At 36.5% G+C, this 17,211-nt stretch overlaps 1 protein-coding gene across 1 annotated transcript in view; it reads right to left on the reverse strand.

The window, feature by feature from the left end:
• Positions 1 to 17,211, reverse strand: part of recql4 (RecQ helicase-like 4) — a 40,861-nt gene that overhangs the window by 21,792 nt on the left and 1,858 nt on the right. The window contains 12 exon segments of the mRNA XM_051936046.1: positions 5,462 to 5,503; positions 6,393 to 6,400; positions 6,536 to 6,540; positions 8,448 to 8,575; positions 10,382 to 10,559; positions 12,641 to 12,664; positions 12,666 to 12,830; positions 12,930 to 13,013; positions 13,943 to 14,079; positions 14,789 to 14,881; positions 16,049 to 16,198; positions 16,313 to 16,423. Coding sequence (XP_051792006.1) covers positions 5,462 to 5,503; positions 6,393 to 6,400; positions 6,536 to 6,540; positions 8,448 to 8,575; positions 10,382 to 10,559; positions 12,641 to 12,664; positions 12,666 to 12,830; positions 12,930 to 13,013; positions 13,943 to 14,079; positions 14,789 to 14,881; positions 16,049 to 16,198; positions 16,313 to 16,423 — 1,125 coding nt within the window.

Here is a 17,211-nt window from a genome sequence, read left to right on the forward strand (position 1 = left end):
TTAGTGTTAGACTTATAATTTATCGTCATATAGTATTTTTTATTATTTACATGGATTTACATCATTACTCAATTGTTTCTGCTGAAGTTAATTATGGAAAAATGCCAAACAGGTCTGACCAGGTCATCCTTTTCATACTCTCTAAGACATAATCCCTCTAGCGTGTCCTTATTATCCTCCTGGTTGTCTTCTCCAAACCAACACAACTGGCCGTTCTTCCTCAATGCCTTCCTATAAGTACAGAGCTCTTCATCCTAACACGGAGAGTAAGCATGTCAGCACTGCACACAAAGCTCATTTCAGTGGCTTTTCTTGTAATCACATGTTTTTGGTCATTATTTAGAGCTTGCGACCATAAATGATGATGGTTGATGTATACTGAACAACAAACCAAAAGCTTTGTCTGAGGACTCAGTACCCTCTTCCTAATCATAGACCAGTGTAACATCCACACAAGAGCTGCCACTGGAACAATTCATTGGTCAGTCTCACAATCACCTCCACCTTAATTTGTGAACAAGATTACAATGTACAATACTGGATCTCTAGCACTTTGGGAAGATGCTCACCTCTTACATGCTTGAGACAAATCGGGAACAGAACCACCACCTCAGATTTAGGTGGTGTTAATTTTTGTATTAGGTTTATCTGGAAACTACACATTATAACAGAACACAATTCAATCAAACAAATACAAACATCACTGCAAGTACAATAATTTACTTCAAAAACAATCTATGCTAATACATATAACTATCATGTCTCACTCAGCTATGAACTGTTCCACTCAGCAACAGAGAAAACAAGATCACAACATTTATTTACACTTTAATAACTCTGTTATTCACAGAAACCCATTTTCTTTTTTTTGTTGCATTTTGTTGAGTTTATTAATATAAAATAAACGTTCCACACAAACAAGTCAAGTTTAACAAAACTAGGTTTGAAACACATCAACCTCCACCCATGAGAAAGTAAAAATAAGTAAATAGATAAATTAATACATGAATAAAAATAAATAGAATAAAAAAAAGAGGGGAGAGAATCAGCTTCCTCAAAATTAGCTTATTCTGAAATGTTATTTATTAGACCCTGCCAGGTTTTGAAAAATTTTTGTACAGATCCTCTAAGTGAGGACTTGATTTTTTCCAATTTTAAATATCATATAACATCAGTTATCCCACTGACTTAAAAGAGGTGGGTTAGGATTCTTCCAGTGGAGCAAGATAAGTCTACATGCCAGTAGTGTAGTAAAGGCAACCACAGTTAGTTTGTCCTTCTTCACTTTAAGCCCCTCTGGAAGTCCACCAAACACAGCTGTTAGTGGATTAAGAGAGATTGTGACACCAAGGCTGTCTGAAAGGCGTTTAAAGGTTTTGGTTCAAAATGATGTTAATTTGGTGCATGCCCAAAACATGTGACCCAGTGAGGTTGGAACTTGATTACAACTTTCGAAAGTTGGATTTTGCACTGGAAACATTTTGGAAATTTTAAACGAGACAGATGTGCTCAATATATAATTTTAAGTTGAAAAATCGTATGCTATGCGCAAACCCGGTTTCAAAAATGCAATGTATAACCCTATTCCAGTTAGAGAAACCAGGATATTGGTCTCTGAGAAACTAGGTTAACCCATGTAGATTTCTCCTTGGTTAACTTGGTAATGTGGCCATGTAAGCCATTAACCAAGTTGCAATTAAGGATTTCATAGTCTGCTCATGTCTGTTGCACTCTTAACCTGTGCTAACTCTGCCCCACCAGTTTTTGCTTCAGACACATATCCAGCAGCTACGGGTAGAAAATGGTGGAAGCATCCAAAAGAATAAATTTCCTGAGGTAAATGCTCCGGTGATCGCATTATGCCTTCTCCTGGTTGAAATAACCTATCTCAATATTTCAGAAATTGATAAATTTATGCTAATGAGCTGAACATACAGTGGTAAGCTCGGCAGTACCCTGTTGGTAGACAGGCTCCATGCTTGTTTTTGGATACATAGCAGCCATTGATGATGCTTAATCTTTTTTTTTTAGTGCATTTGTATGACATCATAGCATATTGCTAAACCAGAATGCCATAAGTGAACTTGCACATGTAAACGGGGAAATTTTAGAAACCAGGTATCTCACTTTATCCCGGTTTAGTGTGTGCATGTAAATGGACTCATTGTCTGAAGAGGCCAAGACAAAAAAAAAACACACACACACCTGTAATCAGCAGAGATACAACCCTTTCAAACAGGATACGCTCCAAACCTCAAATGCACCTTGATACTCTGTCTACGAAAACCATTCATAGCAGAGAAAAAAAGACAAGTTTCAACCTTGCACAAAATACTACACTAAATGGACCAAAGTACACTCACTCCATAAATACAGAACCAAATAACATGCAGCAAAAGAACCTGAACCTCATACTCATGCAGCACCTTCCACAAGATACCATGAAGTATTTCATATGCTTTTTACAAATCCATAAAGTGTATGCACATGTGATTATCAAACTTCCAGTACCTATCAAATTTCTATACATATAAAAAATGTTGGTCCAGTGTCCCAAAGCCAGAACAGAAACCCCATTCCTCCTCTTCGATCTATAATCCATCTCTTGCATAGAGTCTCCACTTGAATATCCCAGCTTAGACTGGACCAGAGTGGCTAAGGAGTGTGATCCTTTGGTATCAGAAGGATAACCTCTCGTCTTCCCTTTTAAAAATAGTGACCACTACCCACACCTTCTTGCCCAGGTGGTAATCCTCATCTCCCATGCAACAGTAGAAGGAACAAACCCAAAACACCCACATTGAATATCCAGTGCTTTCAATAATTCCAGCTCAATCTCATCCTCCAGTGTGACCTTGCTACTTTGGAGCAGAAGACATCAGCCAAAGAGATGGGCCCTACTCCAACCAATGCAACTGGCAATATCATTTCCAGGCTGTGTTGTTAAGGTATTTATACTAAACAATCCATAAATGACACTCACAATAATTCCAAGAAGATCACACAGAGAATCTTAATAAGAACATAATTAGTAAAATGGAACCAGCTTGGTGCAAGTCCTGAGGCTGAATGTTTACTGGCGACTGCTTGGTGACTGTGTTGCCCATTCAGGCTCAACCTGAAAAAGCTGCCTAGAGCCACAATGTGGGCTCACCGCATACAAGGTGAAGGATGAGTGTTAGGTGTGTAGTGCCACTTGGTTGACAAGAAAGAGTGGGACAGATCTAAGTATACTAGACCCTGGCAACAGAAGTTGACACTTGGGACATGTAACGTAACTTAATTTATCAGACACAAAACTTTTGTGGGATGTTAAAATATACCTGCTAAGTACTGTCTTTCTTGCTTCAACACACTGCATTGACTTTGAATCCAGACTTCTCAATTTAGGGTGGTTTCGTCAAAGTGACGAACAAATTATTAAATTATTTTACATTTGTCAACATACAGCATTTCAACAAGAGGAGCACTGGCACATAAAGTTACTTCATCGGGATGATTAAATGTAAACAGTACAAAAAAAAATTTTCATTTATGATTCAAATGTTTAGATACTAGGTCACACTGCCTAACATGCACCAACAATAAATCGAAAGTGACAGCTTTATATCTCTTTTTCAGTTTTCTATTATGCTAATCCAGTCTTTGTGGAAAGTTCAAACAAATTAAATTAATTCCAATCTATCTGTATGAAATTAAAACTTTCAAATTTGTTTGGACTACCTTGCCTTAAATAGTTTAGGCTGTCTATGCAGTATTTATAGTCAAAAACTGTAAAATAACATTATCAAACATTCTTAACTCAGCCTAGTCCAAAAATGGGGGCTGCAATGGACCGAAGACTATCCTGGAAGCACTGGGTGTAAAAAAATGCAAGAAAGAGAAAAAAGTCTACTCATAGCTAGTCAGATTTTGGTATAATTCTATTCATGTGGTAGAGTTTAAAAAATAAACACATATATACACAATATATGAACTTAACCTGAGAGGATAAAATCCATCTTCAAGATGACACTTTGAGCCATCAATGAGATTGGAACCTACTGTAGCACTACTTTTAAATGTAACTACACTGCTATGAATCTAGTATATTGACTTAACAGGTCAGCAAGCAATTGCTAACGATTAAGGAATTTAGCTAAACCTGTTCTCAATATTTACTCAGAAATGAAGAAACCCGCCAAGGAACAATGCAACACAGACTTGGTTACAAATGATGAGTAGCAAAGAGGAAGCTACTGCTGTCCAAAGTTAACGTCATTCACCACAGGAAAGAACGGAGCAAGGAAATGGTTTTAAAAGTAACCTGAATTTGGAGAACTGTAACACTCACTGCCTAATCTAGTTTTCAATAATTTCCATCTGGTAGACTCATCTGTGAGCAGAGAAACACTGGAAATGAGTTCCAGACATCTTACCTTCAAGCAACAGTCCAACACGGGGGCTGAAAGCTTAATGGTTTGTGCTGCTGCTGTATAGTATAGTGGCAAAAATAAGTAGGTCTGCTGAATACATAAAAAAAATGTTCAAGGTAACCCTTATCCATTTTATCAATGTAAATGTTTTGATTTTTCAATGCTCCACTGAAACAGTGTTGACACAACTCTGATTCACATCATCATAGAAATATCAATAGGTAAAGCAGCATTTGTCGAGCTAATGGCAGATCCTCTTTGTGAATACCACTGTATCATTATCATGCAGACATTACGTTAAGGCTGCACAATGGATGCTACGAGAAAACATGGCTCCGTTATTCAGTTTACTATTTCACACATAGTTTCATAAGCGTCAGTGGGCATCTGGCAGCATTTATTTCCATATAATTGCACATCTATATTGACAAAAGCATGAATGTAAAACTACTCGGTGCATGCAATATGTGGCTCCCTCAAATATGACAATGTATTTTCCCAACATTATTCAGACTAAAATGGCCCAAGATCACAGAATACAAAACAAAATTACACTTTCACTGAATGAGTCAGTGAAGTATGGAAATAGGGAGTGGCAAACAAGGAAAATATTGAAATGAATAAAACAGGTAATGACTGTCCCTCTGTGTCTATCTATACATGGTTTGCTCTTCAAAAGGTGGACAGGCTTGACCACAGTGATCAGGCCACATCATATTTGTAGCAGTTACCCATCATTCTCACTACCTATTTAAAGGTTTCTGCACAGAGTAAAAGAGATTCCTTATATATAAATATGAGCTGTGTAAGCCCATGCTGTAAAAAGCCCGGGCTCCTAGAAACTATTGAAATTGTCAGAAAAAAATTGAAGTGCAGAGTCGGAAGTTTCGTTTTGCGGACTTACTCACTATCAGCGGCTAAGAGAGTTTGTCTCTGACTTTTTAACTTGGGGCCGCTTTGCCAGGTCTTTGAACTTCTTTGCTGTAGCCTCACACTTCAGGGGGGGGGGGGGGGGGGGGGAAGACAGAAGACACACACACTTCCACACGTAGACTTTTATGTTTAAGACTAGGGGGCTTCGCCCCCTGCTCGCTTCGCTCACCAACCCCCATGTTTGGTTTACCGGATATACAAAACAATTTATTTTTGTATAGCCCAAAATCACACCAGAAGTGCCATAATGGGCTTTAACAGGCCCTGCCTCTTGACAGCCCCCCAGCCTTGACCCTCCAAGAAAACAAGAAAAAACTCCCAAAAAAAAAGCCCTTGTAGGGAAAAAATGGAAGAAACCTTAGGAAAGGCAGTTCAAAGAGAGACCCCTTCCCAGGTAGGTTGGGCATGCAGTGGGTGTCAAAATGAAGGGGGTTAATACAATACATAGAACAGAATAAATCCTCAATACAGTATAAAAATAAAAATTCTAGAAGTACAGAGTAGAATTTCACATTAGATGATATCACATAATATGATTTGGATTTGTTTTAAGTCCTGGAGACCTCATTCATCAAGCTGCCTCCCCATTTTGCCATTCCACATCTGAAATAGCGCTGATCTGATGAAAGGACCCCTCATTCCCACATCCCCAGTCATCAGGGATGACTTTACCTTAGGCAGGCAATCTACAATTTAAAGAGATTGTTATTTTCTTGGGAATTGTTACATATGCATTATTTTCACGTTTACTTTAAAAAACTTTTGTAAAAACAATACTTCTTTATTTCCTGCCCCGCGCGTGGTTACATCTCTTTCTTGCCAGACGTATAATGCTGCTCGTGTTGTGAAGGTTGTTGCGGCTGAACATACGCTAAGGATATGCCTTTGGATCATTTGCTGTCTTTTTGCTGCTTGCTAGCTGCCTCTTCTGCCTGTCGCATGTCGTTGTTTTAAGAGCTGGGAGCACATGATGCTTGCCTGCCAAAAGCAATCCAACAACTGCTAGGTTAGAGGTCTGTTGACTTGTTTTAAATGATGGCTCACTGCCTGGTCTCGCGTGATGTTGTAAAAGCAATACCTGTCTTTTATTTCTGGCCCCGGGCGTGGTTGAATTCTTTCTTGCAGGACGTATAACGCTGCTCGCATTCGGGAGGGGGGCTGCCCTTCGATCTTTTTAAAGCCTGTACAGCCACTGTCCGAAATGAATTATGCGTTCATGTATTTTGAAAAACCCTGTAATATCTACTGTACTAATGTAATCTGGCATACTTGGGAGTCATCAAGTTTGGCATCCCCTCTGACTAGAAATTAACAATATTTATGAGAGAGTAATATTGTGATATACAGTATGTATTTCTAGATGGTCATACACAGCTTAGTGAGTGCTTTATATGGGTTAGTGCAAGAACATGAGAGCATGGGGAGGTAAAAAGCACACAACGTGTAATTATCTGTTTTCCTTTCCAGTATGGAAGAAAAGCTTTGAATTATGATATTACTCTGGCCAATCAACTAACTCTGCCCCTTATGGTTCCCCAGCATATATGGACAGAACCTCCCATTCTAGGCCACCTCAAAAGGAGGAAATATCAAAGAAGTAAGTTTATCTAAAATCCTTCATTTTGATGCACATAGCTTTTAAAAACATTCCTTGATTTTTGGCAAATAAATTGGTTCTTCTTATAAAGCCCCAACACTCATTTAATTTTTTATCCGTTGTTATATATATATATATATATATATATATATATATATATGTTGTATTTCATATAATTGCAATTGTTAGTGTTATTTGAAATTTTCCAATTAGAGTTGATAAATTTACAAGTGTAATAATCTACAGAAAAATCAAATGCAGTAAAATATATGCTGCAATTATTTTGTTTATATTTAACTTTACTAGCATAATCATAAATGTCCATAAAGCAGGGCTTTTTTATTTCAGGACCACCGAGACCTGAAAATGACAATGACCTATTCAAAACTGGGGTAGTTGAAAATGGAACATATAAAAGCAGTGTGGCTTAGTACCTTAGTAACATCTGTAGGTGTCACTTACCAATGTAACACAAAGCTGGTTGGTTTCTTGATGAAGAGCGGACACTTTTCCCTTAAACAATGCTCTACAAACAATGTTTGAATTACACTAAACATCATGTCTGAATGACCAAATACTTAAGTGTTGAATCAATGATCATTTTTTGGCAGCATTAACTGTAGTTTCTGTGCCTAATCTAATGGGCATAGTACATGTGCAGGACATAGAAAATATTTTATGTAGATGTTTATTCAAAATAAAATGTTAGGCATATTTTATCAACACTGGAAACATTTCTGGTGTTTACTAAGAGATGAAAATGTATGTGCAGAAGGAGGTAGTGAAATGAATGTGTTAGACTACAGAAGGGCAGGAGAGAGTAGATGTTCTCTTACATAACATCCAAATACATTTATTAAAAAAATCATTGCCTGAGAATGTAAAAGGGCATGCACACCCTTGTATATGCTGTGAAGGTCATCCTTGGATGACAGTTGATCATCTTACTGGAATGAAACCCCTACTATAAGCTTTAAACTGTTTTCACTGTTTCCCTACAGCTGTTAGTTTGAGAGGCCAGTATTAAAGTCTATTCAAATGTTCCCTTCTTTCAGTGTGTTATGTTATCTTAATGAATTTGGCATGGAGGGTGAATGAGAAAGGGTTTATTGCTTCAATGTTTGAGAAACACATGCTTCAGGGAGCGTTGGCTCCCAAATAGATACAGCTTGGCACTATAGATAGTGATATTACACTATTAAATGTATCATATTTGTCTTGACGGCTTGTAATGCCAGCAACCCCACAGGGAAGTCAATGTTAGAACTTATTGACTGCAAATTAGATTTCAATGTTCAGAAAATATTTATATTCCTCCAGTTAACACATTTTACATCCTTTCAAATAACATAGCAATTCACTTCCATTTATAGGTCCAACAAAACATTATAATTCTGATTTAATAGATGATTATTTCACCCATATCTTACCCAGAGCCTTTTTCCTTTAGCATGGATATCCTCAAATTCCCTCTTCAACAGATTCAGGACTTCCTTTAGCACTACACCTTGCATACAAGTACGCAGCAAGGCAGCAATACGGTTAGTCTCCTCTCTCCGAGTGCAGTAGACAATAATGGAGTCCAGTGAGCCAAATCGATCACCTTTCAGCAAACCCACAAGAGCCTAATGACAATAACAAAGCACCAATTAATGGACTGCAGCAATGGCAAGGAAACTTTAATAATAAACTGTCCAGACTACAACAGAAAAACACATCAAAAATTCCTGAACTGATTTAGTTTTAAATAAGAGAGTTAAAAAAATATATAAAGATAAGTTAAAACTACAATTTATGTTTCATAAAAAGAAACAGTTTATATACTATATATATATCTATATCTATATCTATATATATATATATATATCTATATCTATATATATCTATATATATCTATATCTATATATATATCTATATATATATATATATATATCTATATATATATATATATCTATATATATATATATATATATCTATATATATATATATATATATATATATATATAGTAATGGATGGCCGGCGTGAGTTTCCGGCCTCACCCCCAGGCCGCCAGGAGGAGCTCTCCCGACAGCACGGACTGTGACCCGAAGCTCCAGCAGGGCCTCATGGACTTTGTAGTTTTTATACACAGCCCTGCTGGATACCTTGGGACCACCGGGAGTCGCTGTAGGGAGGCTCGGGACTCTTATGCTGCCCTATAACATGAAGTACGTCTATGTCACGTGAACAGGAGGATGACGTACTTCCAGGGTTGAAGAAAAGGACTTTTACCCCTGACCCGCGAAGGTAATAAGGACTTGTGGACTGTTGTGGGCAGGAACACCCTCCGGGTCAGGGAGTATAAAAGGCACTCTGGGACAAGCCAGACACTGAGCTGAGCTGGGAGGGTCGGGTGGCTAAGTGTCTGGGAGTGGAGGAATAGTGAATCTATTTGTAGTTGATTGGTATTTATATGAGTAGTGTGGAGTGGCAGGGTGCTTGGTGCACTGTATTATAAAAATAAAGAAGTCTTGGACTTTTTACCTGGTGTTTGAGAGTCGTACCTGAGGGTCGAAGAGGACGCAAAACACCTCAATTGCTACGATATATATATATATATATATATATATATGCACACACACACACACACACACACACACATATATTTTGTGTGTAATGCAAAGCTCACAGACTCACTCACTCACTCATTAACAAAAGCACTATTTCCCCATTTACTTAAAAAGCTGAAATTTGGCTGGTATATTCTTCACTAAGAAACGACAATCCAATACATCACTATTTAGGGGTAAGAGCTCAAGAGTAAGCCTCTCCTAGTGACTTAATAATATATAACTAATAATTATTATTTGACTGATGTATTTGAAATATAGTAAATCGCCTTGAATACAGACAACTGGTTACATTTCATTTGTTTTTCCGTTTGGAGCACAGATAGGTGAAGTGAGTTGCTCATGTTCATACAGTGTCAGCAGTAGGATATGAACCCACAACTTCAGGGTTTAAAGTCCTAGGTCCAAAGCCTTAACCTTTGCACCACATGCCAATGACCAATTAACTGACTATAAACTGAGGTTGAATGTCTTATGAGATTTCCAGGATAAAATTTAGGTACAATATCTACGACCAATATATATTTCAAAAACCCGACCATTTTTTTCCTGTTTCTTTAAACCCTGAACTTTTTGGATTCCACAATCATTTTAAATTTGGCCTATTAAGTTTGATTAAAAAATGAGTTCCACTCTCATTGACAATGAATATAGGAAGCAAAAAAGGAAAAACAAAAATACCAACGTGCTTTATAATGAAAGTAAAGACTGCACAGCCAATGTATGATTGATTTAAACTTTTGTCATACTGTATACGCCAGGGTGTTGAAACAATTACAAACCAAAGAAAAATAAAAAATTATAAAGAGTAAATCTATACCTGATTCTTTTTCCTTGTCCATTGACACAGACAGATGCAAATTAGGAGGCACTGCTGCAGATCTAACTGCAATTCCATCTTCATCTTGGATCTCCAGGTGATGGGCAATATCACGTGCTGTGGCAAGAGTTGCAGTTGCTGTCAGACCTAGCAAACATCGCACACCCAAGCGGTCTCTAAGAACCTGCATAATAATTAACAACTAACAGCTTTATTTGAATTGTTGACACAAAGCATTACATTCTGATTAAAATATATTTTACATTTACTGAGTCAGACATTTTCTAAACAATCACAATGGAACGCTGGATTATATTTTTCTAAATGTGAAGCACTGAAATGTCAGTTGACTTGTCCGTGGTCACACAGTGATCAAAGCACCAGAGAACTAGTGCATTTACAGTTCAGCTAGTAAGTCATAATACCACACTGAATATGAAAGGTCTGTTTATTTTCAGTTTCCAGTTGTAATTCCTAGAACTGAAGGGTGACCTTGCATTTATATTTATTGAACAAAGATAATTATAATTATGGTGGAACAGTGATGAGTGCTATTGACTTACAACTCCACAGTTCTGAATAAAAATTCCAAAGTTCTGGTCATATGTCTGTGCAGAGTTTTCATGCCCCACCTCTTTTGGCAAAGTTTTTACAGCCAGGTATTTCGGTTTCTTTCCAAAACATGTGCATATTAGGTTAACTGGTGACTGAAAATTATCCTCAAGTAAGGTGGGTATACAGTATGTGTGTATATGTGTGACTGTACTCTTGGCTAAGGGTTGGTTACTGCCTTTTATCAGATGTTGGCAGGGAGACACGTTAGAGCCATAAGTGCCCCCCAAATATAATTAAGCAGGATTGACAAATGAATAAGCATCTAATGTTTTACCTAAAGCAGGGGTCTCCAATTCCAATCCTGGAGTGCTACTGCTGTCTGCCAAGTTTTCATGCTAAACCCTTTTCTTAATTAGTGACCAGTTTTTGCTGCTAATTAACTTTTTCATTTTAATTGACTTGTTTTTTTTATGATTCAGCCCTCTGAACAGCTTCATTGTTTCCTTAAAAGCAGCTAAACAAAAATGAGATGTGAAGTGAGACAACAAATGACCAGCCAAGTCTGGGACTCCAACTAATTTTCTTAATTAAAGACAATTCTTAGTGTTAATTAAACCTGCTATTTAATTCTATGTACTGCTGGTACTGTTCATTTGCCACAGCAGACATTTTTGAAACTGTTCACTTTCTTTTTTCTAAGAACACCATCAAAATGTCTTGTGGACCTGAGCTGATCAATATTACTTTGACCTTCACTTTTTTATTATAGTATATTGTATAATAGACAATGTATCACATTAATTATCTAATTATTGTTTGGATGTTAATTAAGGAAAAAATAAATAATTAAAGGTTCTAAGTCTTAAACAGCAAGTTAATTAAAATTAAAGTAAAAGGTTTAGAATGAAAACCTGCAACCACAGTACTACTCCTGGATTGGAGTTGAGAGACCCCTGATCTATAGTGACTAGTACATCTCTAGTGCACAATTAAACTGTTTAAAAACATCATTTTTAAAATTAAAAGACTGGTAGATATAGGAGACTTGCTCAAATTCACACATGGACAGTCATACAGACTGGTCAAGAAACATTTTGGTGTAAATTTCAGTTATTTAGTCACTAAATCCCCATCACCAGTCACTAAATCCCTAATCCCCACTATCCCCATTTCAAAGACAAAACAAGCCCTATCATGACCTATTTATTTGCACCATCAGCAGAACTTTACTCACATGCATTTCTGTTTATATATCTGACAAATTAAAAAGGTAGCAATACAAGAAAGTGCATACTGTGGTGGGGTACACACTACAGCATACAAAATTCTTATCACTTTGTTCTTATCTTTAGATGACAGCCTCTTTGATATTCTATTATGATAGCTAGAATATTTTGCTTAGTACCACTGCAAGATAAAATCATTTCTTTTACCCCTAGCATGGAGAAAGAAAATATCAAAAATATGCAAAACAGTTTATAATGTACACATAAACATATATATACACATATACATACAGTATAAACACCTAAAATACAGTATATAAATATACATATATATATTTTTTTACATACATAGTATGGTTGTTAAAACTTAATTCACTCTTTTTAGCTTTTCATTTCCGTTAAACCTGTAAAAAGGTGTATGCTATGGCTTTTTTAAGATTTATTTGAACAAAAAAAATATATTATATCACAGCTTATTACTCACTTTACAAAGCCTAAGGTAACAGGGGCCGGAAATTGTGAGACCACTCAGATACACAATGTGCTTCATCTATACATGCAAAGGATACTGGGGGAAGCTGATCGGCAGGAGGCAGGCAGCCAGATCCAGCATGTCCACCGCCAACAAGTGCCTCAGGAGACAGAAGTAGTACGTGGACTTTGCCTTCTTTCACCTGAAAGCAAAAACAGATTTTTTTTTTTTTTTTTTTTAAATAGAAACATTATCGAGCTCTATTGTTGCTTTGTACTTTTCTAACTGTAACAACTCGCACCTTTTCAATAGCGGCTTCTCTTTGATTTTTTGTCATGTTGGAATGAATGCAGGCAGCTTTTATTTTGGGGGGGAGACCAGAAACCTACAAAAATGATAAAGTGGAAAGAAAAAATAAAAACCTGTAGTAAAATATTTCTGCATCTTATTAATATTTGTAATACTTTTGCATGACCATATAAGCCAGACGTTTGTTTTTTTTTTGTTGTAGCTATTGTTTAATCCTGATATTCATTTGAAAAGTCATTACTTTCAATAAAAAAGGTTATATAATAATCTTGCAAGAACATACTTTGTACAGACAGATTGTAACTTGAACAGCTACAGTATATAAGGCTTAATCATTATAAACTATATCCCATTACATTTGGGATAGCCTTTGGCTTTCCAAGATTGTAAACTGAAAATGTGGATTAACACTTCCTGATCATGGTATTGTCTAGCAGCAACATGCTATATGCCGGTTAGACATGCAAGTAAGAATTTCACTGTACTCTGTATGCATGGCAGTAAATGTGAACTTTTAGAAGAGGTTAAAACAACATACAACATATGGCTTCCTGGTGTTTGAATGAAACAACTTTATGACTAAAACATATTACTTTTTCATAACTTTTTGCTATACCCTTTCAACTTATTGGGTAAGATAATATTGCAAATAAAACTGTCCATTTCTTCTTTACTTAAGGTGTACACAAAGCTCTTCATTCTGACAACAGAGAAATGATGAGATTTACAGGAAACTGGCTGTGAACACTCCTTTCCCTGTAATACTCCAGCACCATCGGATAAGCCTCCATCAAGACTGAAAACCACAACACTGAAGAAAGACACCAGACAACACTGCACTCTGTAATGAATTTCAGCTATACAGAGTGGATACATGGAATTTCTGCTACTGCAAGTATGTATTATATTTCAAAATAATGAATCATACTGCATTTCAATTATATGATATTTAATATACCTTTTTAAATTCTTTATGACAAATTGTCTATATTTACTGTAGTTTACCTGATCATCCATAAGAGACACTAATGGAGAGACAACTAGCGCAATGCTTTTTGACCTTTTGGCATACAGGTAGGCTGGAAGCTGGTAGCAAAGAGATTTTCCCATTCCAGTAGAAAGAACCACTAAAGTGGACAGGCCTATTAGCAACAAATCAAAAAATATTTTATACATCACACTACTATCAGTTATTAACTACTGATTGCACAAAATCAGTATAAAAAGAAGCAAACATATTAGCTACAAATAATAGGAAAGAAATTTGGATTTCCTTTTTTCAAACTATAATTTGAAAAACTTTCATCACATGTAATGCATTAAAAAGGTACAAAATTGCACGGCTTAATTCCAGAAACGCATCATTTCATGTGCTAAAACAAAAAATGGAGACCGATAAATTCAATGTACACAAGCTGATAGCAGATATAATGTTGTTTGAGGATACGTTTGACAAAGACATTCCGCATGATTTAATGTGATATCTATATATAGAATACCGAAAAAAGCATTTAAAGATGGATTACTTACTTAATCAGATACTAGAAGAGAGCTTCAGAATAAGTTAAGTTTTCAGATATGTGTAGTTTAGCATAGGAATAGTCAGCAGGCCATCTTCAAAGGGTTTCAGCTCCCAAGAAGAGCTTACAATAAATGTTATTTTTATTATTTTTTAAATCAGGTAAAAATAACATTATTGTTAAACATTGTTGTAGAAACCTATACTATTGTACACTATAGAGGTATGAAAATAATAGAACTACAATATTATATGTTTCTGCAAGCCATATAAAATCTCTCCACTCTTCACACATTTTTGCTATGACAAGAATAAAAAAGATAAAGTTTTACCTGAAAGGATCCGCATAATAGCGAGTTCTTGACCAGGTCTAAATGACTTGTAACCAAAATCAGCAAGAGCTTCATAAACCTCTGGTGGAGTCGCTGAAAAAAAAGTTAGAAAAAGAGCTATCATATGTTGTCCAGTGATGTGCATTCCTGACAGGTATACTGACAGCTAATTAACTTGGGAAAAGTCAGAAGAACAATTCATAATCTGAACTTTATAAATGTTCTAATAGAATCTAACAATATCTCATCCAGAACAGAGATACTGTACCTCAATCGTAAATCAAGGCCTGGGAGTGGTGTTTGTTAGTGAACACCTGGTGGCTGGGTGACCCATAAAGCTGTAACAGTTTCAGTCTAAAAAAGTTGCATGGAGCCACCACATGGGCTCACCACTCACAAAATGGGGGAGGGCAAGATGCAATGGTAGTTGGCCAATAAGCTTGTGTGGGAAAAACCCAGATATTCAGGACCTTGGCAATGGAAAACTGGCTCTTGGAACATTTAAAGTTACTTCCTTGACAGGGAAGGTGAGGAAACTCATGCAGATAATTAAAGGAGTTGTATTTGATTTTCTAAAGGATATCATCTATTGACTGTAGTCCTAAAGGATCATATGAGGTATAAATCGACACCTGGTATAACTGGCTAAAGTACAAGTAGAAGTGGAGGGCTAGACAGGTTTTCAGTATATATCACATGTATTATGCCTGATGAGCATCTTCTAAGTTCATCTTCAGAACCTAAAGGCTGCTGGTTTGCAGCTGGCAGGCAGTGATACCACAGAGCGAATTCTTGGACTGATATACCTAGCAGGTGCAATTGGGAGGAATAGTGTGTTTTCAAACATAGGATTTAATTAAAAGGGTAAACATGAGCTGCATTTTGTACCACATTGTAAATATTTTTACTTTAACCATGATTTTCATCTATTAGTGTTTTATTTTTCTCCTATATTATACTGGCCCCATTTTGCACTACATTTTTACTGGGAGAAAACAAACTTAATGAATTCTTATTCTTTTTATATATGTATGGTTTAATATCTGCGGTGGGTTGGCACCCTGCCTGGGATTGGTTCCTGCCTTGTGCCCTGTGTTGGCTGGGATTGGCTCCAGCAGACCCCCGTGACCCTGTGTTCGGATTCAGCGGGTTGGAAAATGGATGGATGGATGGTTTAATATATACCTATGCAACAATGAAAATTATTGGAAGACCAATCAAAAATACAAATCATACAGAAAGCAAAAGCTGTTTACATACCTATTACCTTGCCATCTTCCTCAAGATGGTAGAGGGGTTTCATGGCTTCTGGAGGAGTCGGCTTTTCATAATCAGGACGGATCACATTCATTAGGACATAATCTTCCTCCTTCATTTCAGACTCATTTTCCTGACTAGAATGCGCAGGAACTAGAAAATACAGATAAGTGCAGTCAGACAAAAAAAATAAATACACTCTTTTGCTTTAAACTTCACAGACATTTAAATTATAAACTCAACATTTAAATATAACAGTATACACACCAATAGGATCACATCGTAGTGTAGCTGTGGTACGGGCCACTTCTTCAAGTGTTGGCAACTCAAAAGCTTCTTCAGCATTTTCATCTGGCTCTTCTAACTTTACAACTGGTGCTAAAAGTTAGACAACTTTAATGCATACAGCTCCTAAAATACCTTATTACTTTGTCAATGTGGCGACGTCTTCTTAGTAACATTTAAATAATTAAGACTCTCCTTACCATGCTGTTAAACCATTCTGAATTTTATGTTTGCATAGGATGTAATGTGAGTTTTTAGTTCTGTCTAAAATGTCTGATATGATTTGTACCACTGGAACCTTGTAATCATTAAGGCTACAAAGAAAAGAAGTTTAAATAATACAGAACCATTATACATAGCAGCAATTATTTCCAAATATAAACTTTGCCTCTCCTATCAATAACAGCATGCCTCAGGGAAGAAGGCAATAGGCAGTTATGAACAAAGCTTAATGAGAAAAAAAGAAAAAGAACCACCTTTTAAAATGCTGTTTTTAAAATTGTTAAATTATGCTGCTGCCTAAAACAATGTACTAATGGGAACCAAACGGCAAGGAATGCTTTACAGTCTGTGCTGCATATACAGTAACTACCAGACTGCATCATTTTCAAAGGTCAATAAGAGACAAGTTAGTCTAGATTCAAATCCAGGCACTACCTCTAAGGAATTTGCACTTTCTTCCAAAAAATGGAGTTTTTCTCCCACATCATACAGACATACATGTAGATTACTTCCACCTGAATGTACACTTTGATGGTCTGGCACACTATCCAGGGTTGGTTCCATCCTTACACCCATTGCTTTTGATACAGTCACTGGTTCCCCACAAAACAGCTTGGATGAGCGGTTTTGATAATCAATAGATGGATGGGTTAACTATA

This window comes from Erpetoichthys calabaricus, chromosome 13, assembly GCF_900747795.2.
Source record: "Erpetoichthys calabaricus chromosome 13, fErpCal1.3, whole genome shotgun sequence".
Classification (NCBI taxonomy): domain Eukaryota; kingdom Metazoa; phylum Chordata; class Cladistia; order Polypteriformes; family Polypteridae; genus Erpetoichthys; species Erpetoichthys calabaricus.